Here is a 23,055-nt window from a genome sequence, read left to right as displayed (position 1 = left end):
CGCACAGCTTAACTACTCTGACGCGATATCTCTCTTATTGTTTCTAGATTTTCAGGTCGTGAACACTAATTTTTGTGTTTTCCTTTGGGACATTCATGTTGCCCACAGTATAATTTCACATCATTAATTTTCACAAAAATTCTGCGTGTGACGGAATCTCTATTCTTTGTATGTTCTCTATAAACAAGTGGGGCGGAAGAGTAAGGGCATATATATACAGGATGTTCAATTTAAAATGCGACTCAACACTAATCACGTAATTCACTATGGCACAAAAACATATCAGAAACAGGTCCACACCAATACAATAGACTCTCCCGGCCACTTAGCCCGTATCGTAGTCACTATGCTGACTGAGCTGTTCCGTGCCCTTATACTCCTTCACGCAGAATGTTTAAACATAAAATCAATACGAACTTCGCAAGGCTTTTGTCAACAGTTCATGTCTCAGAAAGACACACACAGCAGCATGGGAGCTCGCTGCAGGCCCTTGCAGTGTCTCGGTAAGCCCTTAAAACTCGAAGCCTATGTCAAGAAACATGTAGAAGCACATCAGTGAATCCGTGAAGCTTTCCAATTCCCAAGGTTTGTGCTGTTTGTATACGGCGACCCCCTTTCTTGTTTCTTAACAAACACATTCGTACATTACAACTTCACACTTCCTTTTCGGTGGAATGCCAATTTATTTTTCGAATACCTCACACTGCATACTAAACTTTTCTATAAATTTCATAATTCTGAACAAACTTTCACAAGAAGTAAATGTGACCGGCTCAAGACATCGTGCCCTAACTGCATCCCTTCTGAGCGGTCGAATCACTGTTTGGGAAAGATTACGTAAGAGACGGGGCTAAGAGGTGTCCAATGGCAATTAAATTTAATGATGTTGTTAGAAACACTACACTTGGTAATATTACTAACTTTAATGATAGGTCGAAAGCGTTGTAGAGCCAGTCTTCGTTTTACGATGATTAGCGTTAAGAAATTTCGCTCATACGAACTTTTACAACGAATTTTTATGACAATATCCAAACTCATTTTCATATAAATAATATTAATAACTCAAATGTTAATTATATTGTTAATAATTTCACAGAATAATGAACAACTAACATAATATGCAACATAATATGCAAAATAATAAGAAGATCAAAGGAACACCCACAACAGTAATCTACATCTACAATCAATGAATAACTTGCATTAATAAATATAGAGTAGTTTTAAAGATAAAAAACCTGAAGATGATGCTATGACATTGAAACATGTAGTAGTATAAAGCGCAATATTGTAACATCGAGATAACGATGAATGGCGCAGAATATTAATATTAATTTTAAATTTTAACATCAACAATTTAAAAGTTTGTGTATAGACTTGAATAATAAATATATATTTGAATTTTACAACGAAGTTGGTTGGTCACCAAGACGTTCACGTCAGGTTTCGTGAAAATCTGCCCAGCACTCCCTCGATTTAAAACATGAGGACACAGACAGACACAATTACCTACATTCCTTTAAACCTGTGTCTTCGTTTTAAGCGGGTCGTGCAAAGAACAAGTCCACCGTAAAGTTTCGAAATGGGACCGAGCAGAGGCGAGGCTCAAATCCGAATCTTGTTTGTCGTTGTGCGTTGGAGGATCTGATTTATTTCACGACTTAGCATCTGAATCCTCTCCTTGGGGGCTACACAGGGTGGGACGGCATAAAATGTCATTCAGCAGTTTTCTCTAACTTCGCCTTTTCTCACATTCTGCCCTACACGGTTCATGACAATGGTGGTATGGTGGAAAATGTACTCAGGATTTTCGGCTATGTGATGGTTGAAGGGAATAGACCACTTGGAAAACTTTGGGCACTGATGGGAATATAATACTGAAACGAATCTTTAAAAAGTCAGGGTATAAAGGTGTGGAATGGATTCAACTCATGATTGGGACCAGTAATCGACTTTTGGAAACACGGTAACGAGCCTTTGCATTCAACAAAAGGCAGGGAATTTATCGAGTAGCTGAGGGATTATTCGTTTCTCAAGAACCCTGCTACAGTGAATTAGTTTAATCGAAATTAGTCACCGAATTTTAACAGCGATTTACTCACAAAAGGGAGAGAGAGGGGGGGGGGGAAGAATTAAATTTTATGAAATTCCCTTCTACGTGTGGTGGAGTTAGTTCGAACGGACGGACAGGCAGGCAGAGAGACTGAAGCGGCACAGCTAATTGGTGCTCACATATTCCCGCAAAACGGGCCTGAAAAGCCTCCACAAGTGGTACACACTTGTTACAGCCCACTCAACAACATTTCGAGCTCATTAATATCAATTGGCCAGCAGCACACGTCACTTTCGCAGTGGTTCCGACGTGGATCGAAGACCAACACGCGCTTTCCCCTTCCCCCCCCCACCCCCCGACCTTTTCAATTCAATAGAGAAAATCAGCTGATAACTTAACGATACAGCCATGACAGCACGTGGCTCTGTCTTTTAACTTTAACTCTTTGCAAAGATCAACTGGTCAGTGATGTTTCAGGAAACAAGCTCGGTACACGTATTCCGTACCGGAACATAGAAATATCCTCACGTGTCCTCAGTGTCTACCTAACGACTTTCCTCGTCCGGAATTTTGCTATCACCACTCGTAGGTTATTCAAAATACGATTTTGAAATCGTGCAGAATAGCTCAATCTCAACATTAAATTTAATCCAAATTCGTCCAGTGGTTCTCGAGTTGAATGAACTGCACAGACAGACAGACACGACGAGCCCAAAATGAGTTCTCGCTATGCACTTCGTGTAAAGAGCGCACAATAAGGACAGCAGGCGATAAAAATTAAAATTCTTTAATGAGTGTGAGGGAATTACGAGGAAGTCCCACCCTAAAGCAGTTTATCCAGCAGAAAGACCGTTCAAATACGATGTGCAGTTGGTCAGAAGTTCAGGTCAAACACGAGGCAAACTGCGTGACCTCTGCAAGAGTCTGTAAAGCGACGTGGACAAGCTTCCCTCTAGCCCTCGTGAGTGGTGTCCTAGTCCTACCAGTTCATCAATACGCACTTCTCTGGCATGGCCGGGGCGTTTGAATATTTCAACCCTCTCCATGCTGTCAACGAGATATATCACTTTGATATTTGACCTCCCCCACTATCTTGAACGTGCGATATTATCAGAGACCTGTCGTGCTGTCACTTTACGCTTCTGACTCAGAATTAACATTTTCCTACAACCTGAATATGTAAATATAAAATAAACTTTTTCCGCCCAACACCTCAACGTGAAAATTGTCAACGATCGTTTCAAGAAATAAAAGATGAATGTGCTCCTAAAATCTGAAGTTCTAGGAACACATTACTTGTTACAGAAACAACACGGCATGGTAATGTCTAAAAAGTAGTACACATATGGTAATTCGTATATCATCATCATTGACACTTTATGCTAAGTAGTTTCACATTGTTACCTTGGTTAGCAGGGGAATTCCCAGCCACTCAGACAACTCTGACGTCACTAGCGCCATTCGCAAATTAAAAAAAATTGAAATTCCTGCTACAGCACCAGAACTGTTACGCTACGCGTTCAATCTCTAACTTTTTATCATTAACTTGTCTCTTTTATTTTATACATTAACTGATATAAGTGTTTATCAATTTTGCTTGTGCCGACTCGTGTAGCCCAGTGGTAACTATATGTACCACCTGCTTCGACAGTAACTCGACAATTTGTATTTATGGGTTTTGTATGATTTTCACTGTAAACAGAGATTGTTACCTTAAACAGCATTAAAAGTTGATCTTTGTAACGGTGAAGAGCTGTGTTTTCTTTGAGGTACGGACTAAATTCACATGTAATATTTAAGACAGAACACTAATAATAAATAATAATTTAGAGGCGTTCCGGTTTCGAAGGGTTAAGCAAGTGATAATATTGTAAATCACGGTGTTTTAAAAGGTTTTAAACAACGGCCTCAGGACGTAGACACACAATTAGTTGGATTTCTTGGTTCGTTGGTTAGTTGGCTCGTTTGTTTGGTTATTCACATTACGACTGTATACGCAGCTGAAGTTTCACATGACACGACACGGGCCAAATTCACTGAGCTACGTAAAGCCGGTTATACTGACAAAACGAGACCGACCTATTAAATTTTTTGGCACGAACAAATTGAATTTAAGGAATAAGTGGAGATCCAGAAGACGTGCCCGTGACTCCTACGCCTGCCAAACACAATGGATTGAAAATAACTCTTCTAACGCAGACTGCTCATTCGAACGTGAACAGACATTCTCGCTCAGTAATTTTAACGCTTCTCTGCAACAACGAACCCGTTATAGCAGCGGCGTGTCTCCTGCTCTCCAGCCAATAAATCGCTCTGACCCAGGCACGCAAATTGAATTCTTTTAAAGATAAGGTCCCTAGACATGGACATACCACTGAACCCACTGTAGAGGCAGCATGAAAAACAGAACCTAGTGTGTATCGGTACTTAAGAAAACACACCTCCACATGACAGGCGAGCTGTCTACTTGTCGCTACATTCACATAAAACAACAAAATCATTCAACTAAAGTTACATATTTTTTTAAAATACATCAGTCAAAACTTTAATCTCTTGCCGTGCTCCAACTGAAGAAAAACAAAAATGAGACAGAGAAGGGAAAAATACATAAAAACTAAAAGGAACAGAGCACAAATCAAAGAATGAAGAGAAATTAGCACAGTCACCAAGATATTGGTAGTATCTGTTGTAAGGGATTAAACAAATGTGAGATTTCAGGTTCTCACGGAGGCGAGTATAAACATTACTAGTCTTTTGCGTTCTTGCGCCCATCATCAGGGCTAAGATGATGGGCGATCGCCCTGATGATGGAGGCAGCAAGGACCTCTGAAACGTCGGTAAACCTAGAATACTAGCCACATTGCATAAAATTCACACCAAGTAATTTTCTAAAGGCCTGTGACGATGGTTTATTCTATATAGGTCTTCCAGTATTACGCTGGGAGTTGCCTATTGTTTTAAATCTATTTACCATAATCCATTTGCCCTGATTAACAGAGGAACCTGGGCAATGGACATTGCAAATACAAGAATCAGTGGGTATCGCCAACAAGTGGTAGGCAGAGGATGAAACTTGCATCGCAAAATTCACTTCGAACCTACCCCAAAGAAAATAAATCTCAAGCCGTAATCCATCATTATTCTTTCCGTGTGCTTATTTGTAGTTACAAGTCAGCGTTTGTACACAGAACACCAATTCCAAGCGTATGTACGTTTTACTCTTATGTGCGACAGAAACTCCTTTGTTTTTGTTCGTTGCAACTTCGACAAATACAATGCCTCCGCCCTCCCGTTCTTCTCTGTGAAGTTCTCTATTGTACTCCGAACACCAGTACCTGTTTCGACTAGTGTTAACCTCACAGCTTCGATGTATCCATTAGCCAGCAGAATTTTATACACTGGCGTTAATAGGCAGTCCCTCTGTCGATGATGGATCTAGAAATTCGCATTCAAAGCAGAGGATGATTTACTCAACAAAGCAGCTTCCTTTTTTTATTTTCTTGCGAAATATGATATCCCATTTCAGAATCTGTTTAAAATTAAGTACCTTAACTGTTAAAAGGACAAAGCTTATCTACATATCGTTTCAAAAGCGACTTATCGACAAATACTTCGCAAATTACGCTCGAGATACGAAAAAAAAAACATTTAGGTAGTGTACACGTAAATTTACCGTTATCTTTTACGGATATTAACAAAAACTTAAGTATGCAGACAAAACTTATTAAAACGTTCAAATATTATACTGCTCAATTTTATCAGTCAAATCACAATAAAATATTATTATTAAATGTTAAAATATTAAAATATTATTACAATTAACATTTAAATATTTAAAATATATTAAAATGATGCTCTCTATCGAAATGTTCGATTTACATTAGAGCATCACCTTTTACACTACATGTTTCGGTTCTAAATGAACCATCTTCAGGTGTATAATCCATATAAACTCAAATGTAATATCCTAAGTGCAATCCTTCGTCAGATGTCCATCAAATATTAGTTTAAAATCCGTTCAGTGGTTCCCAACGTGATAATTACAGACAGACAAAGCTAATACGCAACTTTTCGTAGCTAACGTGTCAAGAACGTATACAGCACGCATTCATAATGGATGTGGTAAAGTGGATCTTCAATCTGTTCTTAGGAAAGTTTTCGAAGTTTCGTGGAATTCTGTACACAGTCACACATAAAATACCTGATAATAAATAAGCTTATCTCTTTGTATAGCATAATGTTACAAAAGGACGCAAACCATTTAAATCCTTCTGCGCACCCACAGGCAATTATAAAACGCAACACTTTCCATTCTATCCTCCAGCAGAGTTTCACGTTCGTGACCTGAATACTTGAGCAAGACCTGAGACGTAACGTGTCTACCGCCACTGCGTTTCTGTACACAGCAGAGGTGATGGCATTCTTGTAATGCCTGAGATTCTATCTCGAAATGAGTTGGTCTACGTGTTTAACAAAATTCATTCTTTAGCTCCTTAACAAATTCTTACATTTCTACTTCCCACTGCGGTGAACTTTAAAAAACACAGAACTGGACAATGTGGAATGGATTCTGGGCAAGAACTACTGGTTGACTCTTGTGAACATAGTAATGAACCTTCAGGTTACATAAAAGGCTTCTTGACTAGCTGAGAGTACTATCACCTTCTTAAGAAGGACTCTGCTTCATGGAGTTGGTTATGTATGTATTATTCAGAACACTGTATTGTGACTGCTTCAGTTTTTTTACGAATAGGCCCGGTCCTAATTCAAAATTAACGTCTAAAGGTGGCGACTGACTTGTAACATTTACTCGTAATGTAACATTCGCGGCGAGCATGTTACATTACACCACAACTGGTGAGGCGCATCGAATGCTCGTTTTGAACGCTCGGCTCGACTGTGCTCGTGTGTGCTCCATTCATTTCGTTCAATATGTCGGACATGGAGGTTGTGTTATCTTTGTTTCATTTAATACGCTACTGTTATCTAAAGAACTCGTGAATGCTCGTTACGACGCCGCTCGACTGACTGACTGACTTGTAATGTAACACTCAAAGGGATTCGCGAAAAAACCGACAACACGATGGAGCGCCCGCGAGCGTGAGCGGCTCGCATCGAGCGGCTCCGTTCGCTGTCTTCACTGGTGTAATGCTCGATTTGTAACACGTTACATTACAGGCAAATGTTACAAGTCAGTCGCCACCTTAAAACTACGTATTAATCCTTTTAGACTTTTGGTAAAATTCTTTGCATGGTCATCCTGACATAATGCTTTCAAATTGATGTGAAATTCATTTGCGTTTAACCAATTTTCAGTTTACTATAGCCTTTTTAAAACATAGCGTTAGTGTATTACATTCAAGATCTGTTCACAATTATGAACAAAGTGTGTTCACACCTAAGACTACCGATCACAGTGCCTTGTCTCTGACGTGAAGCGTGACTGTACTGTGCAATTGTCTTTGCCACAAACCAGGCTAATATCAAACTTTATTTGGAGTCGTATACTTCTGAACATTAAAAAATTACTTTTGACCTAAATAATGTGAAATGAAAATGTCATTATGTCAATCATGACTTCTCATATAAGCCTCATATTAAGAAGAGAGCCATGATTTTGTCGGCAATGACCACAAGAACTAGCCAATTAATAACGCACCAAGAACAGAAAAACAAATCACGTCTACGCCTGCAATGATGTCATGGACAAGCCCTCGTCTAGGCTATTAAAATTAATTACTTACATTTGACTACAGTCAAGACATTATATACCATCACAAAAGCTCAAATATGCAAAAACATGGCTAGCATTTTCATACAAGAAGAACAAACTAGTTTTAAAGCATTCCCCAGATCGTACGTCACGACAAACATTTTTCATCAACAACAACCAGAGTCTGGATCTCAAGACTCGACGATTCAATGCAAAAATCACGTATGTGCTGAGACTATGCACTTCCTACATTCTTCACTGAATCCGAAATATTTATGATACTATGAAGGAACTGTGTAAAACGAAAATCGATGATGTGAAAGTAGCCGGAAGTCTGGAATTATTCATAACAACGCTACAGAATCCACAAGATGCAGTGTCAACTTCGAAGGGTAGGGTAGATATTTCTGGCACGCGTCTTTAAGCTACTTGCTGCATCAGAAAGGATGGAATAATTGACTCTCGTCCAATATTTACTTGCCAAGGTTTGTTAGATTTCTGCCACTTCACAGCGACAACAGTTCTACACTCTGCAGACAGAGCCACATTTACTTTCTACTTCCAGACAACGCCTTCTTTTAAATACAATGACTTCATAACTGCGTATCAGAACAGACCTTAATACGTAAAAGGTATTCAACCCACGTGTCAAACTTTCGATAAATATTTTTAAGGTAATCAAATAAAAGGATATTAAATGGACGGGGAACGCAGAACACATAAGTGAGATGAGAAATCCTATAAAACTTTTGTCGGTAAACCTGACGGGAATGAGCAGATTAAAAAACAATGGCGCAGATGGGACGAAAATATTAACGAAATCAATTGTGTGAAATGGGTTCATATAACCCAGGACAGAAATAACAGGTTCTTGTGAACACAGCAATGAATCTTCGAGTTCCATAAATGGAGAGGAATTTCTTGAGTAGCTTAGTAAGTATTCTCAAGAAAAACTCTGCTCCATGGAGTTATAGTAGGCATTCTACACGACCCTCATTACAATCAGAGTGACTACATTTTGATAGGAGACGGCGTTGAAGGTCCGATCTTTCGGGGAAGGGGTCTGTGATACCGATCACTATCTGGCAGTATGTAAACGAGCAACGCAAAAGTCTGATATGGAGAGATTCACTCTCAAGAAACTAAACGAATTGGAAAGTAATGAACAGGGTCACGTTAAACTCCCGAACAGGTTCGTGGCTCTAGAGAACTTTGACGATGATGCGGATATCAATAGAACTTCTGAAACCATTAGAGAAAATATAAAAATTTCAGCCAAGGAGATTCGAGGCCATTACGAATTGAAGCAGCATAAGCCATTGTTCGACGAGAGATGTTTAAAACTATTCGATCAAACGGAACAAGCCAAACTGCAATGGTTACGGGATGCGAGCCAAACAAATGGAGATAATCCGAAAGACGTACGTGAAGCTTGTAAACATTTCGGGAACATTAAGAGGGAATATCTGGAAGACGAGATTAACGAGCTTGCAACACACAGCAAAAACAAGAAAATTACAGACTTGTACAGAAGTATAAATGAATTTAAGAAGGGTTACAAACCTAGAAGGAGCATGGCGAAGGATGAGAATGGTGAGGTTAAAGTTGATATTGCAAAGCTGAAAAGGTATAAATCGCCACATAACCTCCCTGCGTGAGGAGGCCAAGCTCCGTCAAGGAATGTAGAGTCACAGACAATAATAATTATTCTCCTTCATACTTTGTATTGATATACTTTGAATCTACTTGATAACTGTAATACCATAAGCAAAAAATATCGCCCTACGGCTCCTGTGTAAGGATGGGCAGACTATTCCACTGACCATTACCTCACTCCACCTTCCAACCCCTCGGTCAGTCCATTACTTTATTATTGATTTACTGTAATTTACGCTTACTGGCGAATACCGCACCGGAATTGATACTGAGGGGTGAGACGTTCTAAGTATAGTGTTAACTGCATCCACTACCAACTATCGCACATCTGTGCATTACCACGTCTAGACTACAGAGCTTCAATAATTCGTTCAAATGTACAGCACTTCCCGTGACTTTTATTAACCTGAATTCAGGGTTATCAAACTTGAAGCGACTCTTTGATAGCACAACCCCAAAGGTCAGCACCCTAATACCGAATTCTACAACATAATCCTGAGATATTCCCTCCTCACAGCCCCGGCGATGCAGGAAGTTAGTATCTTGTAGGAAGAATGTGGTTATGGGGGAAAAAACAATGTAGTATGACATTAGTGTTAGTGTTTACTGGTATGACGTCGACATTCCTGTCTGAAAGTTGTCAAGGAGATCAAACACAAGGGCAACAATCAGTTGTAAAAATTTTAAAAAGTGCTAGACTGGCGCCGAAAACGCAAAGGAACCTACGCCACAAAGAACAAATATTACCGCAGAAATTTTTCCGAGAATAAGCAAACCCGCGAACGAGGAGGGTTTGCGGAGGGCCTATTAATCTGTCATTCTTCCATCTCCTCTGTTTTAAAAGCTGCAGTTGTTCGACAAGGTAAAGCAAAGTAGCGGTTTGCAAAAAGCATAGCATCGCCCTAATTCTAGAGGCAGTACGGATCCCTGAAACGTCGGTCAACTTCCACCACACTACACGGAGCAACATCTCAGAAGACTGTCATCTTCGTTCATTTCCGCATTCAAAACAGCCTCCCACTGACTTCAATCCTGAGCCAAATAAATCCAGAATATCGAACTCCAGCAATCAAGACCGAAGCCAGTAACAAAATATTGAAACTATGGCAAATTAAGGCGCGAAAAACAAAGCTCAGCAGTACCATGGCCGCGAACCAAATGTATATTATTTTTTTTCCAAGTTAATTTATTCCATGATAAGTGTTCGCTGATAAACCCTAATCCACTTTCACCGGTACTGATTCTATATTTGAACCACTGGCACTGGCTGCCTGGGAATTTTTTTTATTTGTATCGCTGCCCGCTTGAATGCACATGAACTTTATGTTACTCGATTAGTGAATATCGATTATAACCCATGAACGGCAAAGTAGAAGGTAAATGCTCCCGTTTGCCAAACGCAGAGCAGATACAGTGACGATTCGCACTACTGCAAAATTTCCAGAGACGCCTCGTATTCTTGAAACACGGTCCTGCACGTCAGTGTTCATGACATCCCACAATGCGGTTGTAACTCCAAAGCCTCAGAATGGTATCCACGCGATTTTCAAATAAATAAAATCTTTTAACTGCGGAGTTTCAGATAATGCCCATTAGCCTCACTTTTTAACACGCGTAACATACGATTACAAAAAAATGGCCGATGACTTACTTAAGTAAACATCAAGATTTTTATTTTAGCAGTTTGTTTGTCGAGTTAATGCATTTACTTGGAATGAGTTAAAATTTAAATATATTAGAGGAGGTAGGGATTGGATCGTATTTCGAATAAGTTTCTTGACAGCTAGGTTTTCCTTGTACTAGGCACGAGGGTAATGGGGGGGGGGGGGCCTTCATCAGTCCAACGACGCTGACATATCCCCTGAGCCTCGTGAAATCACAGAACTCTTCAGAAGATTACCTTGAGAATAAATAGATGTATGTAAGTAGGGCCAGGGCTCGTTAAAACATGACGCTGTGCTTATAGAAGTTTTCGCCTACACGTAATAATGACTAACACTGACAACGTTTGGTATTACACACTACGTCACCAAGATTCATTCCTATAACATTTTATAACACTTGCATCAAGATGTATTTCTTCCTGAAGCGTTTAAGGCCAAGATTCTATAGCCAATGCACAAAATCAAGCCGTTCTACAGAAAAATGACGATTTATTATTACAAGACGTTTCTGTCAGTCGAATTTCAGAGCAAGTTGAGAAAAGTGAAAACAAAAACGTCGACAGAATATATGAGATGACAGTCATGTGTCTATTACATATCAACATGTCCTTATCTTGGCAGCTAGAAAATACCATGATCATAGTAATGAATTTCAAAAGATTCATCTTACCTCTTGCTGATAATTTCTTGGTGTTGATTATCTTGGCTGCAAACTCCAAGCCTGTGGATTTTTGTACACATCTTCGCACCACTGAGAAAGCACCCCTAGAAAAAAATAACATTAATGTCAGCAAAATAACTGTTTGATTGGCACACCTGCTACACACAATTCTCAAATGTTTATGCATCGATAATTCACCTGTTACCTTCGAGATAAAAGAAAGAAGGTACACAAAAGATCAGTATTTTACCTAAGATATTAATTCGAAATTTAATTTTCACAATTTGATATCCTCAACAAACACCTCTCCCTGCGTATCATATCGGTCAAAAACAAATTAAGGAACGGACGCATAGCGAACAACAATTTTTAACAAAAGTCCCTAATACCAAATTTTATAGAAATATGTTCAGCGATTCTCGACATAACAGACACACGTAGTGAAGCCAATAAGCTTAATTTTTTGTAACTTTACATTTGTAAAGCGGAAGAAATTGAGATTCTTCGATTAATAAAGGCAAATGCTTCTCTAGAACTTCAAAACAGACAACTACTGTTATGAAGATATACCCCATAACCTATAGGGCGTTAAAATGTGAAATTCAGCCGTTTTTGGAAATATGCGAAGAAAAATTTAACTTCCATAATCTAAAACGGAGGAAAATATAATCAAATATCAGGAGTAAAGAACACTGTTTTCACGCTCAAAGAAAATAACATGAGAGACGGCAAAATGTAAAGAAAACACGCCAATTTCTCTTAATCCCTTGTTATATTACGGTCTGAACTTCAACTCTTGATACGATACCTCGTTCTTCTGCCGGGAGTTTATCCAATTCCCAGCTCAAATTCACTGCGTTCTTCAATCCAACGACTTGCACTACGGCAACGGAAAACGGAGTTAACCTCTCGACCTCATTTATATCTAACTAGTACAGAACTTACTTCCAAAGACGCTGATTAGTTTTAACTCATGTTCCCATAAATTCAACGTAAAATAACCGGGTATGCCACAGCACTCTGCAAATCTTTTGAATCTGATTTCTTCGAATAAAAAGTGTTATAAAAACCAAACCCATAATATAGTTCCGGCAATAAGACACCGGTTTCTTCACGCAGAAGCTCAGGTTCGATCTCACTTCGGTTAATGCAAGAATTCTGGATTGATAAAACGGCAATGAGACAGATCTCTCTCCGGGATCTTCAGCTTTTCGCTTGCTATTATGAATTGTGAATGCAAAGTGAACCCTTGTCATCGCGACACGGCGCGTCGACAGGTTACGAATGGAGGAATAATATACAATCATGGACAGCCGACAAGGGACGGTCTTCCAGATTCGGGGTTGAGCGAGAGGCTACGTTGGGCTTCAGATTTGCGGGCTCTTTTAAACACGGTAATGAACATTCTTCATTCCATATAAGGCGGGGGATTTATTGACTAGTTGAGCGTACTATCAGCTTCTCAATACGGACTCGACTCCGTGAAGTTAGTTACTTTTTCTTGATTCTACAAATCCTTACATTAATCTGTCACTGCCCGTGATGCATGTGACAGGCATGACCTCCCTCAGAGCTGATTACAAGTTATTACACTTAACAGGAAATGAAGTACGAAAATCGAATTTTAAATTACATGCGAAACAGTCGGTAAAAAACACATCTAGTCCTAAGAGAAATAAAATAAGCAAAGAATGTAAAAGAATAAATGACAAAGAAGGTTTATTGCTATTACGTGTATTATAAAAAGCATATTAAGCCTTGTACTCTATAACTCAGACGCGCACACGTAACGTCTTCGGAAGTCGTATATCAGTGCAAAGATAGAAGACTGCATTATAATGAATGATTAGGGCTGAAGTGACTTGGGGTCCAGTTCGACGCCATTATGGTATATTGTATTATATAAACGACATGGAAACAAGATTCCCGTTTGGAAAGTGTTCTTTTCGCAGCTCAGTACAGAAGAATAGCTGGTCCTGTGCCAAATATCATAATCCCAGTATTCTCTGAACGTAAGGGGATTAAAACTACAAAAAGAAATATATCCTGCAATAGTATTCCATGTTACCTAAATATGCGTTCGAAATTCCTATACATTATCTCGCCTTTATTAGAAACCATGAAACATTGCTCGAGTATTACGCTAATTTCTGTGTCTTAGTTCTGCGAACTTGAAGGGAAGTGACGCAGGTCTTTGGTCCTAAGCGGAAGACCTCTGCTCGAGAGGTAGGACATGTGAAATGTCTATTCTGCCCTACATTCTCAAAACAAACTGGTATAGAGAACAACAAACTATACCGTAGGTCTGGGATTTCAAATGCAACGAGAGGGTGCGGAAGGAAAAGAACAGAAACTGAACGGGTGCAGAGAAGGCGTTATAAAAGGATTATTTTCCATGTTCGGAGAGAAAGAAGACGCTACACATATTACTTTAGACTGCTGTAAAACGATGGGAAATAGGGCAAATTAAAACGCAAGACATGACTGAAGTGTCACGAAGAAACTGGGAGAATAAATTTTACCTGAAAGACTGGAAAATATTTAATGTAGGAGACAAAATGGAGAGTAGGAGTATAAAAACCAATACATGTTTTGTGGAAATATAATTCTTCGTCGACTAGGTAATGATGCCGTGGGCGATCTTGTAGTAGGCGGTTACTAAGTCGAGGCGATACGTTCTTCCGAGACGTCGGTAACAATCAACAAGACCACACGGCGTCATAAACCAGTAGAGCACAATCGACGTCTTCACCGCCGTGAAAACCTCAGCGCAAGGACAGAAATTTCCTGGCCATTACTTTAGTTAGATCACAATAGGTCGAACGGTTTAAGTTTGCTGGAAATCTGACAAGCTATTACCATGGCTCTCTAGTCAAGCCGAGGTGGTCCAATACGGTGCCCAGGCGCCTTATTTTTTGAGTGCCATGGCGTCGCCTTGACAATTCCTAAAAAAATTTGTAATGTCAAATACCGGCGGCATATCCTAAGGACAAGGGTGGCTGTAAGTGTCCACTTAAAATGCAATCTAGAGAGTATGTCACTCTAGAAACTAAAAACAAAAAGTGCGTGGTATAAAAGGCAGAGTGCATACGAAATTATTTTATCTCGTATTAAAATTCTCCACATCTGGTATATTTGTGGGTTGTTGCGGTTTGATTATACATTTAAAAGTGTAAAGATTTCTTTAAGTAACAACGAGAATGGCCTCAAATTATGATTCGCGCTTATTTCTTTCAACTTTAAACTACGTGCCAGGTCACTCGAGACAACACTCCTTGGCAATGGGCACTTAGACACGCCCCTGAATGTTGCCTTCCAACATTCAAAAGCATGCCTTCACCTGCGTGTTAAGATTAAGTCTATACGAGAGAAACGTTGTCATTTCATCCAAGGACAACATCTGGAAGCCAAGACGTGTTTGATAGGACTACTCTTCCTATATAGCCAGTAATAATTTTATAAAGCTAAGCTCGTCACACATGGGAAAAGCGAAGAACGGTAGAGACAGAATTGCAGAAAATTGCCGTTGCACAGATTGGTTTAGTGGCCTCAGTCCTGATGATATTGAGCTGGACACTGCTAACCGCCCAGGCCGACCTTTCCGTCAAGCACAGAACACCCCCTGGGGGAGGTATTTGGAGCACTCGACTAGATGGAGCACGCACAAACACACAAACACATGCACGCACGCACATCCCCTTCCGAACCGCCCCTCGAAGGACAACAAATGTCACGTGAGGGCAGAATGGTACGCTGGCATGAACACGAAGGGACACGGAGTATTAACATCACCTCGCAATTAATTAATTAGGTATTTATCGCGGATCAACTTTGCTTTAGGATACGCCATTATGATTGTTTCTTCATTTTTTGCTCTGTGTTAATATTGTTTCTATTTTGGGTTTGCCTGTACTTGGCAGTTACATTTAATACTGTACATGTATAAGTTTAGTTAATCTGTTTGTGTATTATTTTTCATTATTATTGTATGTATTATCAGTGTTTGCCTGTTATTGGCTTCTTGCTGTTGGCAAACACGTAAATAAATTAATTGAATTGAATTGAAAACAAACAGGGTTTCGAATTTATGAAAGACGCTGGCTTTCGTCTATGCTGAAGATGTTAAGCGGGCAAAAACTTAAATATCTTAAAGAATAGAACGTAAGTACTATTACATGCTAGTAAGGAAGTCGATCAACAGATAAAACAAGGAAAAAATAAGAGTTTGTTTCATGTCACTTAACTAGACGTGCCAACATAATAATATTGTAGATAATAAATCCTTCAAATTTCTGCAAATTCAGATACTCAGCGACGAACATAAAAGATCGAATTTACATTAATGAAGATGCTGAGATCAGATTAAATTCAGAATCTTTTTTCTTTTCCATAAAATACCTAAAAACCTAAATATTAAAATATATAAAACCATAATTTTAACTGTTGTTTTGAATGGCTGTGCAATTTGATCTCTGACATTACGGAAGAAACAGACAAGGTTTGATAACAGAGAGTTGAAGATAATATTTGGACGCAAGAGGGAAGAAGTAACAAGAGGCTGGAAAAAATTACATAATGAAACTCAGTAACTTATATTCTTCATTAAATATTACTAAATAAAATCAACGAGAAGGGCATGGAAGTTGTGAGAAACGGGTACACAATTTTTGTTAGAAACCCTGAAGGGAAGAGACCATTCGAAAGACCTGCGCGTAGATGAGAGGATAATATTAAAATGGGTCTTAATAAACTAAGGTGAGAAGTAATGAACTGGATTCATGTGGCTCGGGATATGAATAGGTGACGGACTCTTGTGAAAACGGTAATGATACTTCAGGTTCCAGGCGAAAATTTTCTTGGCCAGTTTGGCAACTATTCGCTTCCCAAGGACTATGCTCCATGTGGTTAGTTACTTTTAAACTGTGATGCAGTAAATAAATCGGCCTTCATACAGTTTTGTTGATTTTGAATGTTACGTTGTGAAAATTCAAGTCCTGATGCTAATGGTACATTTGGCTTGTTCCTCGAGGTTAGGGATACCTCAATCCTTTTATGATTTCTAACCCACGGAGAGAGGCAAGATGGTCAATAAAAGACACATAGAAAACAACACTCTCAGCTGAGTCAGGATAAATTACAACTGGGATCAGAGACATCGCACTTGTTTTGAGCCACGACATCGCAAGAGACAAATTATGTTGGGCTCTGGAGCTCAGAAGAGACGAGGAAAGCCAAACTTTGAAAAAGTGTCATGTCTACGGCATTTCCCGGGGTTCTGAGAGAGTTTTTTTTTCTACGTTTTTTGACCTGAAAGACAGCATTATGCAAATTGTCTGTCGTCGGGAGCTTACAGTAAAGCGAACATAAGGATTCATAAACTAACAAACCTATACCATTTATAACTTATTTAACAAAACAATGTTACATGTATTTTCAGAATGTCCTATTTAAAACGCAACGCCAACTATAATACAACGGTATTCTTTGCTTTGGTGACATCAAATGACAAGACAACATTAACTAACTAACTAACTAACTAGATGGCTTACCGAACCCGAAGGTTCATCACCGAATTAACCTAAGCTCTCCACCGGACCCTGTCCTGGGCCAACAAAATCCAGTTTCCTTCAACTCCTATCTCCCATAGATCTCGCCTGAGATTATCCTCCCATCTACGTCTAGGTCTCCCCAGCGGTCTCTTCCCTTCAGGTTTCCCAACCAGTACCCGGTGCACACCTCTTGTCCCATCCATGCGCGCTACATGCCCCGCCCATCTCATTCTTCTCGACTTAATCACCCTCACAATACTGGGGGAGCAGTACAGATTTTTAAGCTCATCATTATGCAGTTTTCTCCACGCCCCATCGTCTTCCCTCTTAGGCCCAAATATCCTCCTCAACACCCTGTTCTCAAACACCTGCAAGACAACATTTATTTGTGTTTCTATTCATTAAGAAATTACAGAACAGCTTTGCAGCAGATGCTGAAAAGTCCACCAGCTTCTGGAAGACACACAAGTACTCATTGTATCCCGAAATTTTGTTACCAATGCTGTCAAATTTGCTTCGGTGTGCATCTTCTGAAAGCATATGTAATAATCTGTTTCCACTGCATGTATGTTTTCTTTCGGACAATAACATTGACGACTTCTATTGTTTGTCATTTTTCGGTTGTTCAGGAGCGTAACCCCCAATTAAAAAACTGCGTTTAAGGGTAACAGCTGCTCGTTTTACGAGCTCTCATCAGGACGTTAAATATACAACAGACGTTCGGATCTACATCTGTAGACAGTGCTGAATGCATGGAAAAAGTAAAAACTTAAGTCTGGATTGAATGTACTGATCATATGAGACAGACATTGCAATGCGAGTTTGCTGAAATGAGGGGGGGGGGGGGACACGCATCTGCGAAATGTAACATTCAAATGCTTCACGCCTGGGGCAGGAAGCGCTAGATCCATTTACACGAACAATAAAAAAATATGTCGGTATTTCACACTAAAAATAAGTACAGAGGTTACAGAATGGATAACATGAGGAAAAACAGAATTGAAATCCAAACGGAACTATAATATTTCGTCGCAACGACGAAGATGTTCTCACACAACTACACCCAAGTAAGACGAAAACGGTATACTACCTAGGTGTTAAACAGACACGCTGACTTCTTCCTATTCTTGAAGATATGTTTGAATACAATAAGAAGACTGTTTAAAGAATGGAGGACTAGGAGACGGCCAATTGTAAAGAAATGCCCCAAAAATTAAAATATAATCACTAAAGAAAGCAACAAAATATACGCGCCACTTCGTAGGTCGAAAAACAACCCGGATACTTCACAAATAAAACTGAGCCACGTTAGTTTGGTACTAAGGTTTTTGTCACTTAGATCGCTTTATGTATTGCACGGTAACAAAAGCCTAGCGACGAAACAGCGCAGTACATAGACGGCGTTATGCATTAAACTGTAAGTGCGTACAGTCTCCTAGCAACCACGAGACAGGGGAGATAAAAATAAATTGTGAAACAGGACTTCACATTACAGGCTTATATCATTGCAAGCCGTGTTACAGGCCTACGTTCGAAACATTAATTTGCTGCAACTATTATTCCAGAGTTGTGGAATATTAATAATAATTGTTGCGAAGTTAGAAACTCCCTACCCTACGAATGGACTAACATACAAGATCATGATAGATCTTGCAGTACAACTAAACGAATCTCCAGAGTTAAACTCTCTTACAAATCCTGCAGAGAAACTAAATACATAGTTGCCCACGTGCATCAGGAGTTTAATTATGTTACCGCCATGTTCTCTGTTAAATATCTCCATAACAGAAATGTGTTTTTTATAGAACAGAATGTAGAAGTACTTGGGAAGAACAAATATGACTTAATATAACGGTACGATAATTGATTTGTTGCGTAACAGAAGTTTAAAATGAAAGTGACACTTAAAATATAAAATTCGCACCTAAAGTAGATTTGGACCCTGCAATTATTTTATTTACTATAAAATATCTATCAACTAAATGACCAATAAGGCTCTGTTTTAATAGACCCTTCCAACCGATTCTCAGAACTCTCATATAAGGTATCCTAAAACAGTCAGTAGTTTATTTTATCGCAATTTATAAACTAATAAAATTATGTAGGGGTTGAATGAGGTGACTGTGAATAACGAACTCAAGAATATTTAGAAAGAAATGCAAACTTCACACTGCCAGTCCTCAACATTTATTTACGGGGCAATTTGAATCACAAAGTCTGCAGAACATACTCCCCAATGCGGAAAATAGTTACAGAAAATTTCTGTCTTCTGGGTTGTTGCGCTGTGTAGTCTGGTCGATGTTAACCAACGTTTCAGAGGTCATACTGCCTCCGTCATCAGGGCGATGAATATGACGGAGGCAGTATGACCTCTGAAACGTTGGTAAACATCGACCAGTCTACACAGCGCAACAACCCAGAAGACAGAAATCTTCATATTCACCGCTGTGAGAACCTCAAGTCTTACACAGTTACAGAAAAACATACAAGGACAATTTTTGGCAGATCCTCAGGAAGAACTTCTTCGGTAAATTTCAACATGTTTAATCGGCACAGATAGTGTGTGCGTGTATAGGGACATCATTTCTAAAACCTATTAAAAATTTAACAAATTTATTTATTTTATGGAGCGATACTTGGCTTGCAGCGATTGGCGGTGAGTAGTGCAGTTTATCAGTAAACGCACTGCAGCAGTAGGTAGTAGTAGCAGCAGCAGCAGCAGCGATACTACTATAAGTAGTAACAAAAGATAGGAGAAGACTTCAAAGATAGATCTTGGAATCGCTCTGCCTTAATCCTGGCAATGAACCAGTTGCAACACGAAAACCAAATGTGATTTCCTGCATCCGAGACCTTCACAGTCAATAAACGTTAATTTTCATGGCAACCACAAGACCGGTTCTTACGAACAAGTGGCATTTCTCGCAATTCATAGCCAAAATCGTTACCCATTAATTTCCGCTTTATGAACGCAACACTAATTCCGCCTCGTTAGACACCCAAACTATAAAACGAATAATGGAGCCTCGTGTTGTCCCAGACTCCGAAACATACAACAGATTTATCGATCTGCACAGCTTCCGAACCTACACCAACATTCGTAGTTACAGTGTTGAGAAATGCTCCCTTACTCCAAAAGGGGGAAACATGCCAAATATTTAAAAACAAAGATCCAAGAACAAATCTGGGCTCAGGAATTAGACTATATTGTAAATGGGGATAATTCCTGTCTAAAACGTCGTTATTCATTCTGTACTAGTGCGGAGGGGAGGGGGTATTTAATTAACTAGGTTAAGGGCTGAACATTTACTTCAGACGGAAGAAAATAAAAATAAATATGAAAAACATAAATAATTTTATTGAGAAACCTACTCGAAATAACATATTTCAAATACTGGCAGAAGAATATTATTAAAATATATGCATCCATCATTAGCCAGAGCACTATGGACTGGGATGATAAAGCTCAGTATACAGCCGAGTAGTCACTATTCTTTCAAAGGTAATACAATTTTGAGTAGTTAGCAAATAGCTAACAGATAATGTTGAAAGTTTTAGGGAGATTTCGTAAGCGTCACTCATAATGCCATACAGAATACAAAACTGGGAGATAGCAATCTAGAATGTAATTAGGAAAGCTTAAATTAATAAATAACTGAAACTAATTAACGCAGCACCTTCCTTACTCAGCAGAAGATCCCTAAACCAGTCAAACGATAAATGTGATGTCAGGGCCAAAATTTAAAACACTTAGAAAATCAAATATCTTAAGACAAAAATAATACAGCAATCGATAAAAGACAGAACTAAACCATTACGAATCCAGCAAATTAATAACTGAGATTCTGCGCCATCCAAATCGAGGTCCTTTTAAATGAAATTTGGAGACCAAAGAGCGACGTTCCTTGGCGTAAGCATAGTTCGAATAAAACACTAGTACACTCACGGATGCAAATTACGAGACAGGCACTAGTTGGAGGAAGTACGAGGCTTGTACCACCGCTTGATGAAGAATGAGACTGAATAATGTTTTGAATTAATTAATGTTAGAACCAGGTTCAGTGTGGGGAAAGATGAAGAAAATAACAAGGAAAATAATGAAATCAGAATAAAGAGAAGGAGAAGTGGTGTCATGAGGGAGATGAGATAAAGAAAAGGGAAAAAATAGAAACCCACTGTCATGAATGCACATTTTAACGCCCTGTTCTCTTCTGTAAAACTGTGAGTGATTCCCCGATACACGGACCGGACCGACTGAGTGACGAATTGTAGAAAAAACCGCAGTTTTCTGTTAAGAAAATTACAAACGAAAAAAAAATCCCCTGATATCGGTCACTAAGAATTTAAGTCATGTGTTGCATGGCTAGCGAGTGAATATAGGCAGACAAGATGGTGACAGAAGATGCAGGGCGTCGCATCGATCGCCTGAGAGAGAGCAGACCAGTAAGCCAGACAGAGCTAACCTCCTCCCTCGCCTTGTTTCACCTCAGGTCACTTGCTCGCAGGTCCTGGGTCACGATCTTCAAGAGATTTCATTACTTAGAAACATCGCGTCAACATTAATACCGCACACTTATGCAGTGCATGTTTACAGGTAAAATTCGTCGATTCCAGCCCTTGTTCAAGAAACGAAAAAACAATTTTCGGAAATACCTGTCCTTCGGTTTTCGCGGCCGAGTTCAATGTGCAAATGCGCCACGTTGAATGTTGAAAGTAATCCACGGTTTCGACAAATAACGCAGTTTCTGATTTCAGGATATACACGTGAACATTCCGTTTTACACATATTTATGTTACTTTCTTCGTGTTTAAACCACATCTGAAGTAAAATTTGACGGCGCTACAACCCATAAGACGGCCTTCTTCATACATCTGAACTGGCTGTTTTAAGCATAAATCCAAGACTTCAAATAAATTCCGTCACTGAATTTAGCTTGATCTCGTGCATCGGTTTGGGAATTAAATGTTTAAGACGAGTGATCCAGTTAACACGTGAAGAATTTAGAAAGAACAGAGGTACACGTCGGATCAGGTATTGATTGTCATTGAATCATGACTGTGGCGATTAATTATGAATCCCGGATGGTCTGTCTAGACACAACGAACAACTGGCTGAGTTTGGTGTCCAACTGCGACGCAGAAACACATCATGCTACCCTCAATTCGGAGCACTGCCTTCTGCCTTATTAAATAAAAAGGCAACAAGTTTACGCCGTGTTTAACCCCCGTCGCAGGACGCGCCATTAGAAAACGCAACTCAACAACAATCATGTATTAAGCAAGTTTCAGACCCAAGTTTTAAGTAGCTTTCCGAATGAAAAACAAACTAGTAAATAAGGTAAAGTAGAAATTCTGTCGCGTTCGCCAAAATATGCCCTTTGCTAATGGCGCCAGTGACGTCAGAGTCGTCTGGGGTCAATGACTGATCCCCGAGCCAGCGGCTTCCAAATTCTCATTTTCTTCTCTCATATGAAAGCAGAGGGTTTCAAGAAAAGAATTTTTCTTTGCTGATTTAACAACATTACAAGAACTCTACTTGAGTCACTGGGTGAAAATAAGGGCACATTAATTATGTTCACTTACTGAATTAAAATTTCAAGGACTTAGAATAGGAAAGGCGAGAAAATGCTAATTCTTTATGCCACAATAATGGTTTGCTAGTACATCGACAGCAAAGTTAATTGCTTGTTACACACAAACACAGCGAAATAAGCCCACAGAAGTATTTATTGTTGTTGCGTAAAGTGGCGTTTAAAATT

General features: G+C 39.3%; 1 protein-coding gene across 20 annotated transcripts in view; it reads right to left on the bottom strand.

Moving 5' to 3' along the window:
* Positions 1-23,055, bottom strand: part of CaMKII (Calcium/calmodulin-dependent protein kinase II) — a 157,784-nt gene that overhangs the window by 94,372 nt on the left and 40,357 nt on the right. For all 20 annotated transcript variants that reach the window (XM_022069844.2, XM_022069845.2, XM_022069849.2 and 17 more), the window contains exon 2: positions 11,757-11,851. In XM_022069844.2, coding sequence (XP_021925536.1) covers positions 11,757-11,851 — 95 coding nt within the window. The remainder of the gene's footprint in view (positions 1-11,756; positions 11,852-23,055) is intronic.

Source organism: Zootermopsis nevadensis, unplaced genomic scaffold (genome assembly GCF_977971745.1).
Source record: "Zootermopsis nevadensis isolate Lab colony 2312 unplaced genomic scaffold, Znev_1.0 Znev_ptg000012l, whole genome shotgun sequence".
In the NCBI taxonomy this organism is placed as follows: Eukaryota; Metazoa; Arthropoda; class Insecta; order Blattodea; family Termopsidae; genus Zootermopsis; species Zootermopsis nevadensis.
Note: the sequence above shows the minus strand (reverse complement) of the source record. Positions and strands in the feature narration are given on the sequence as shown.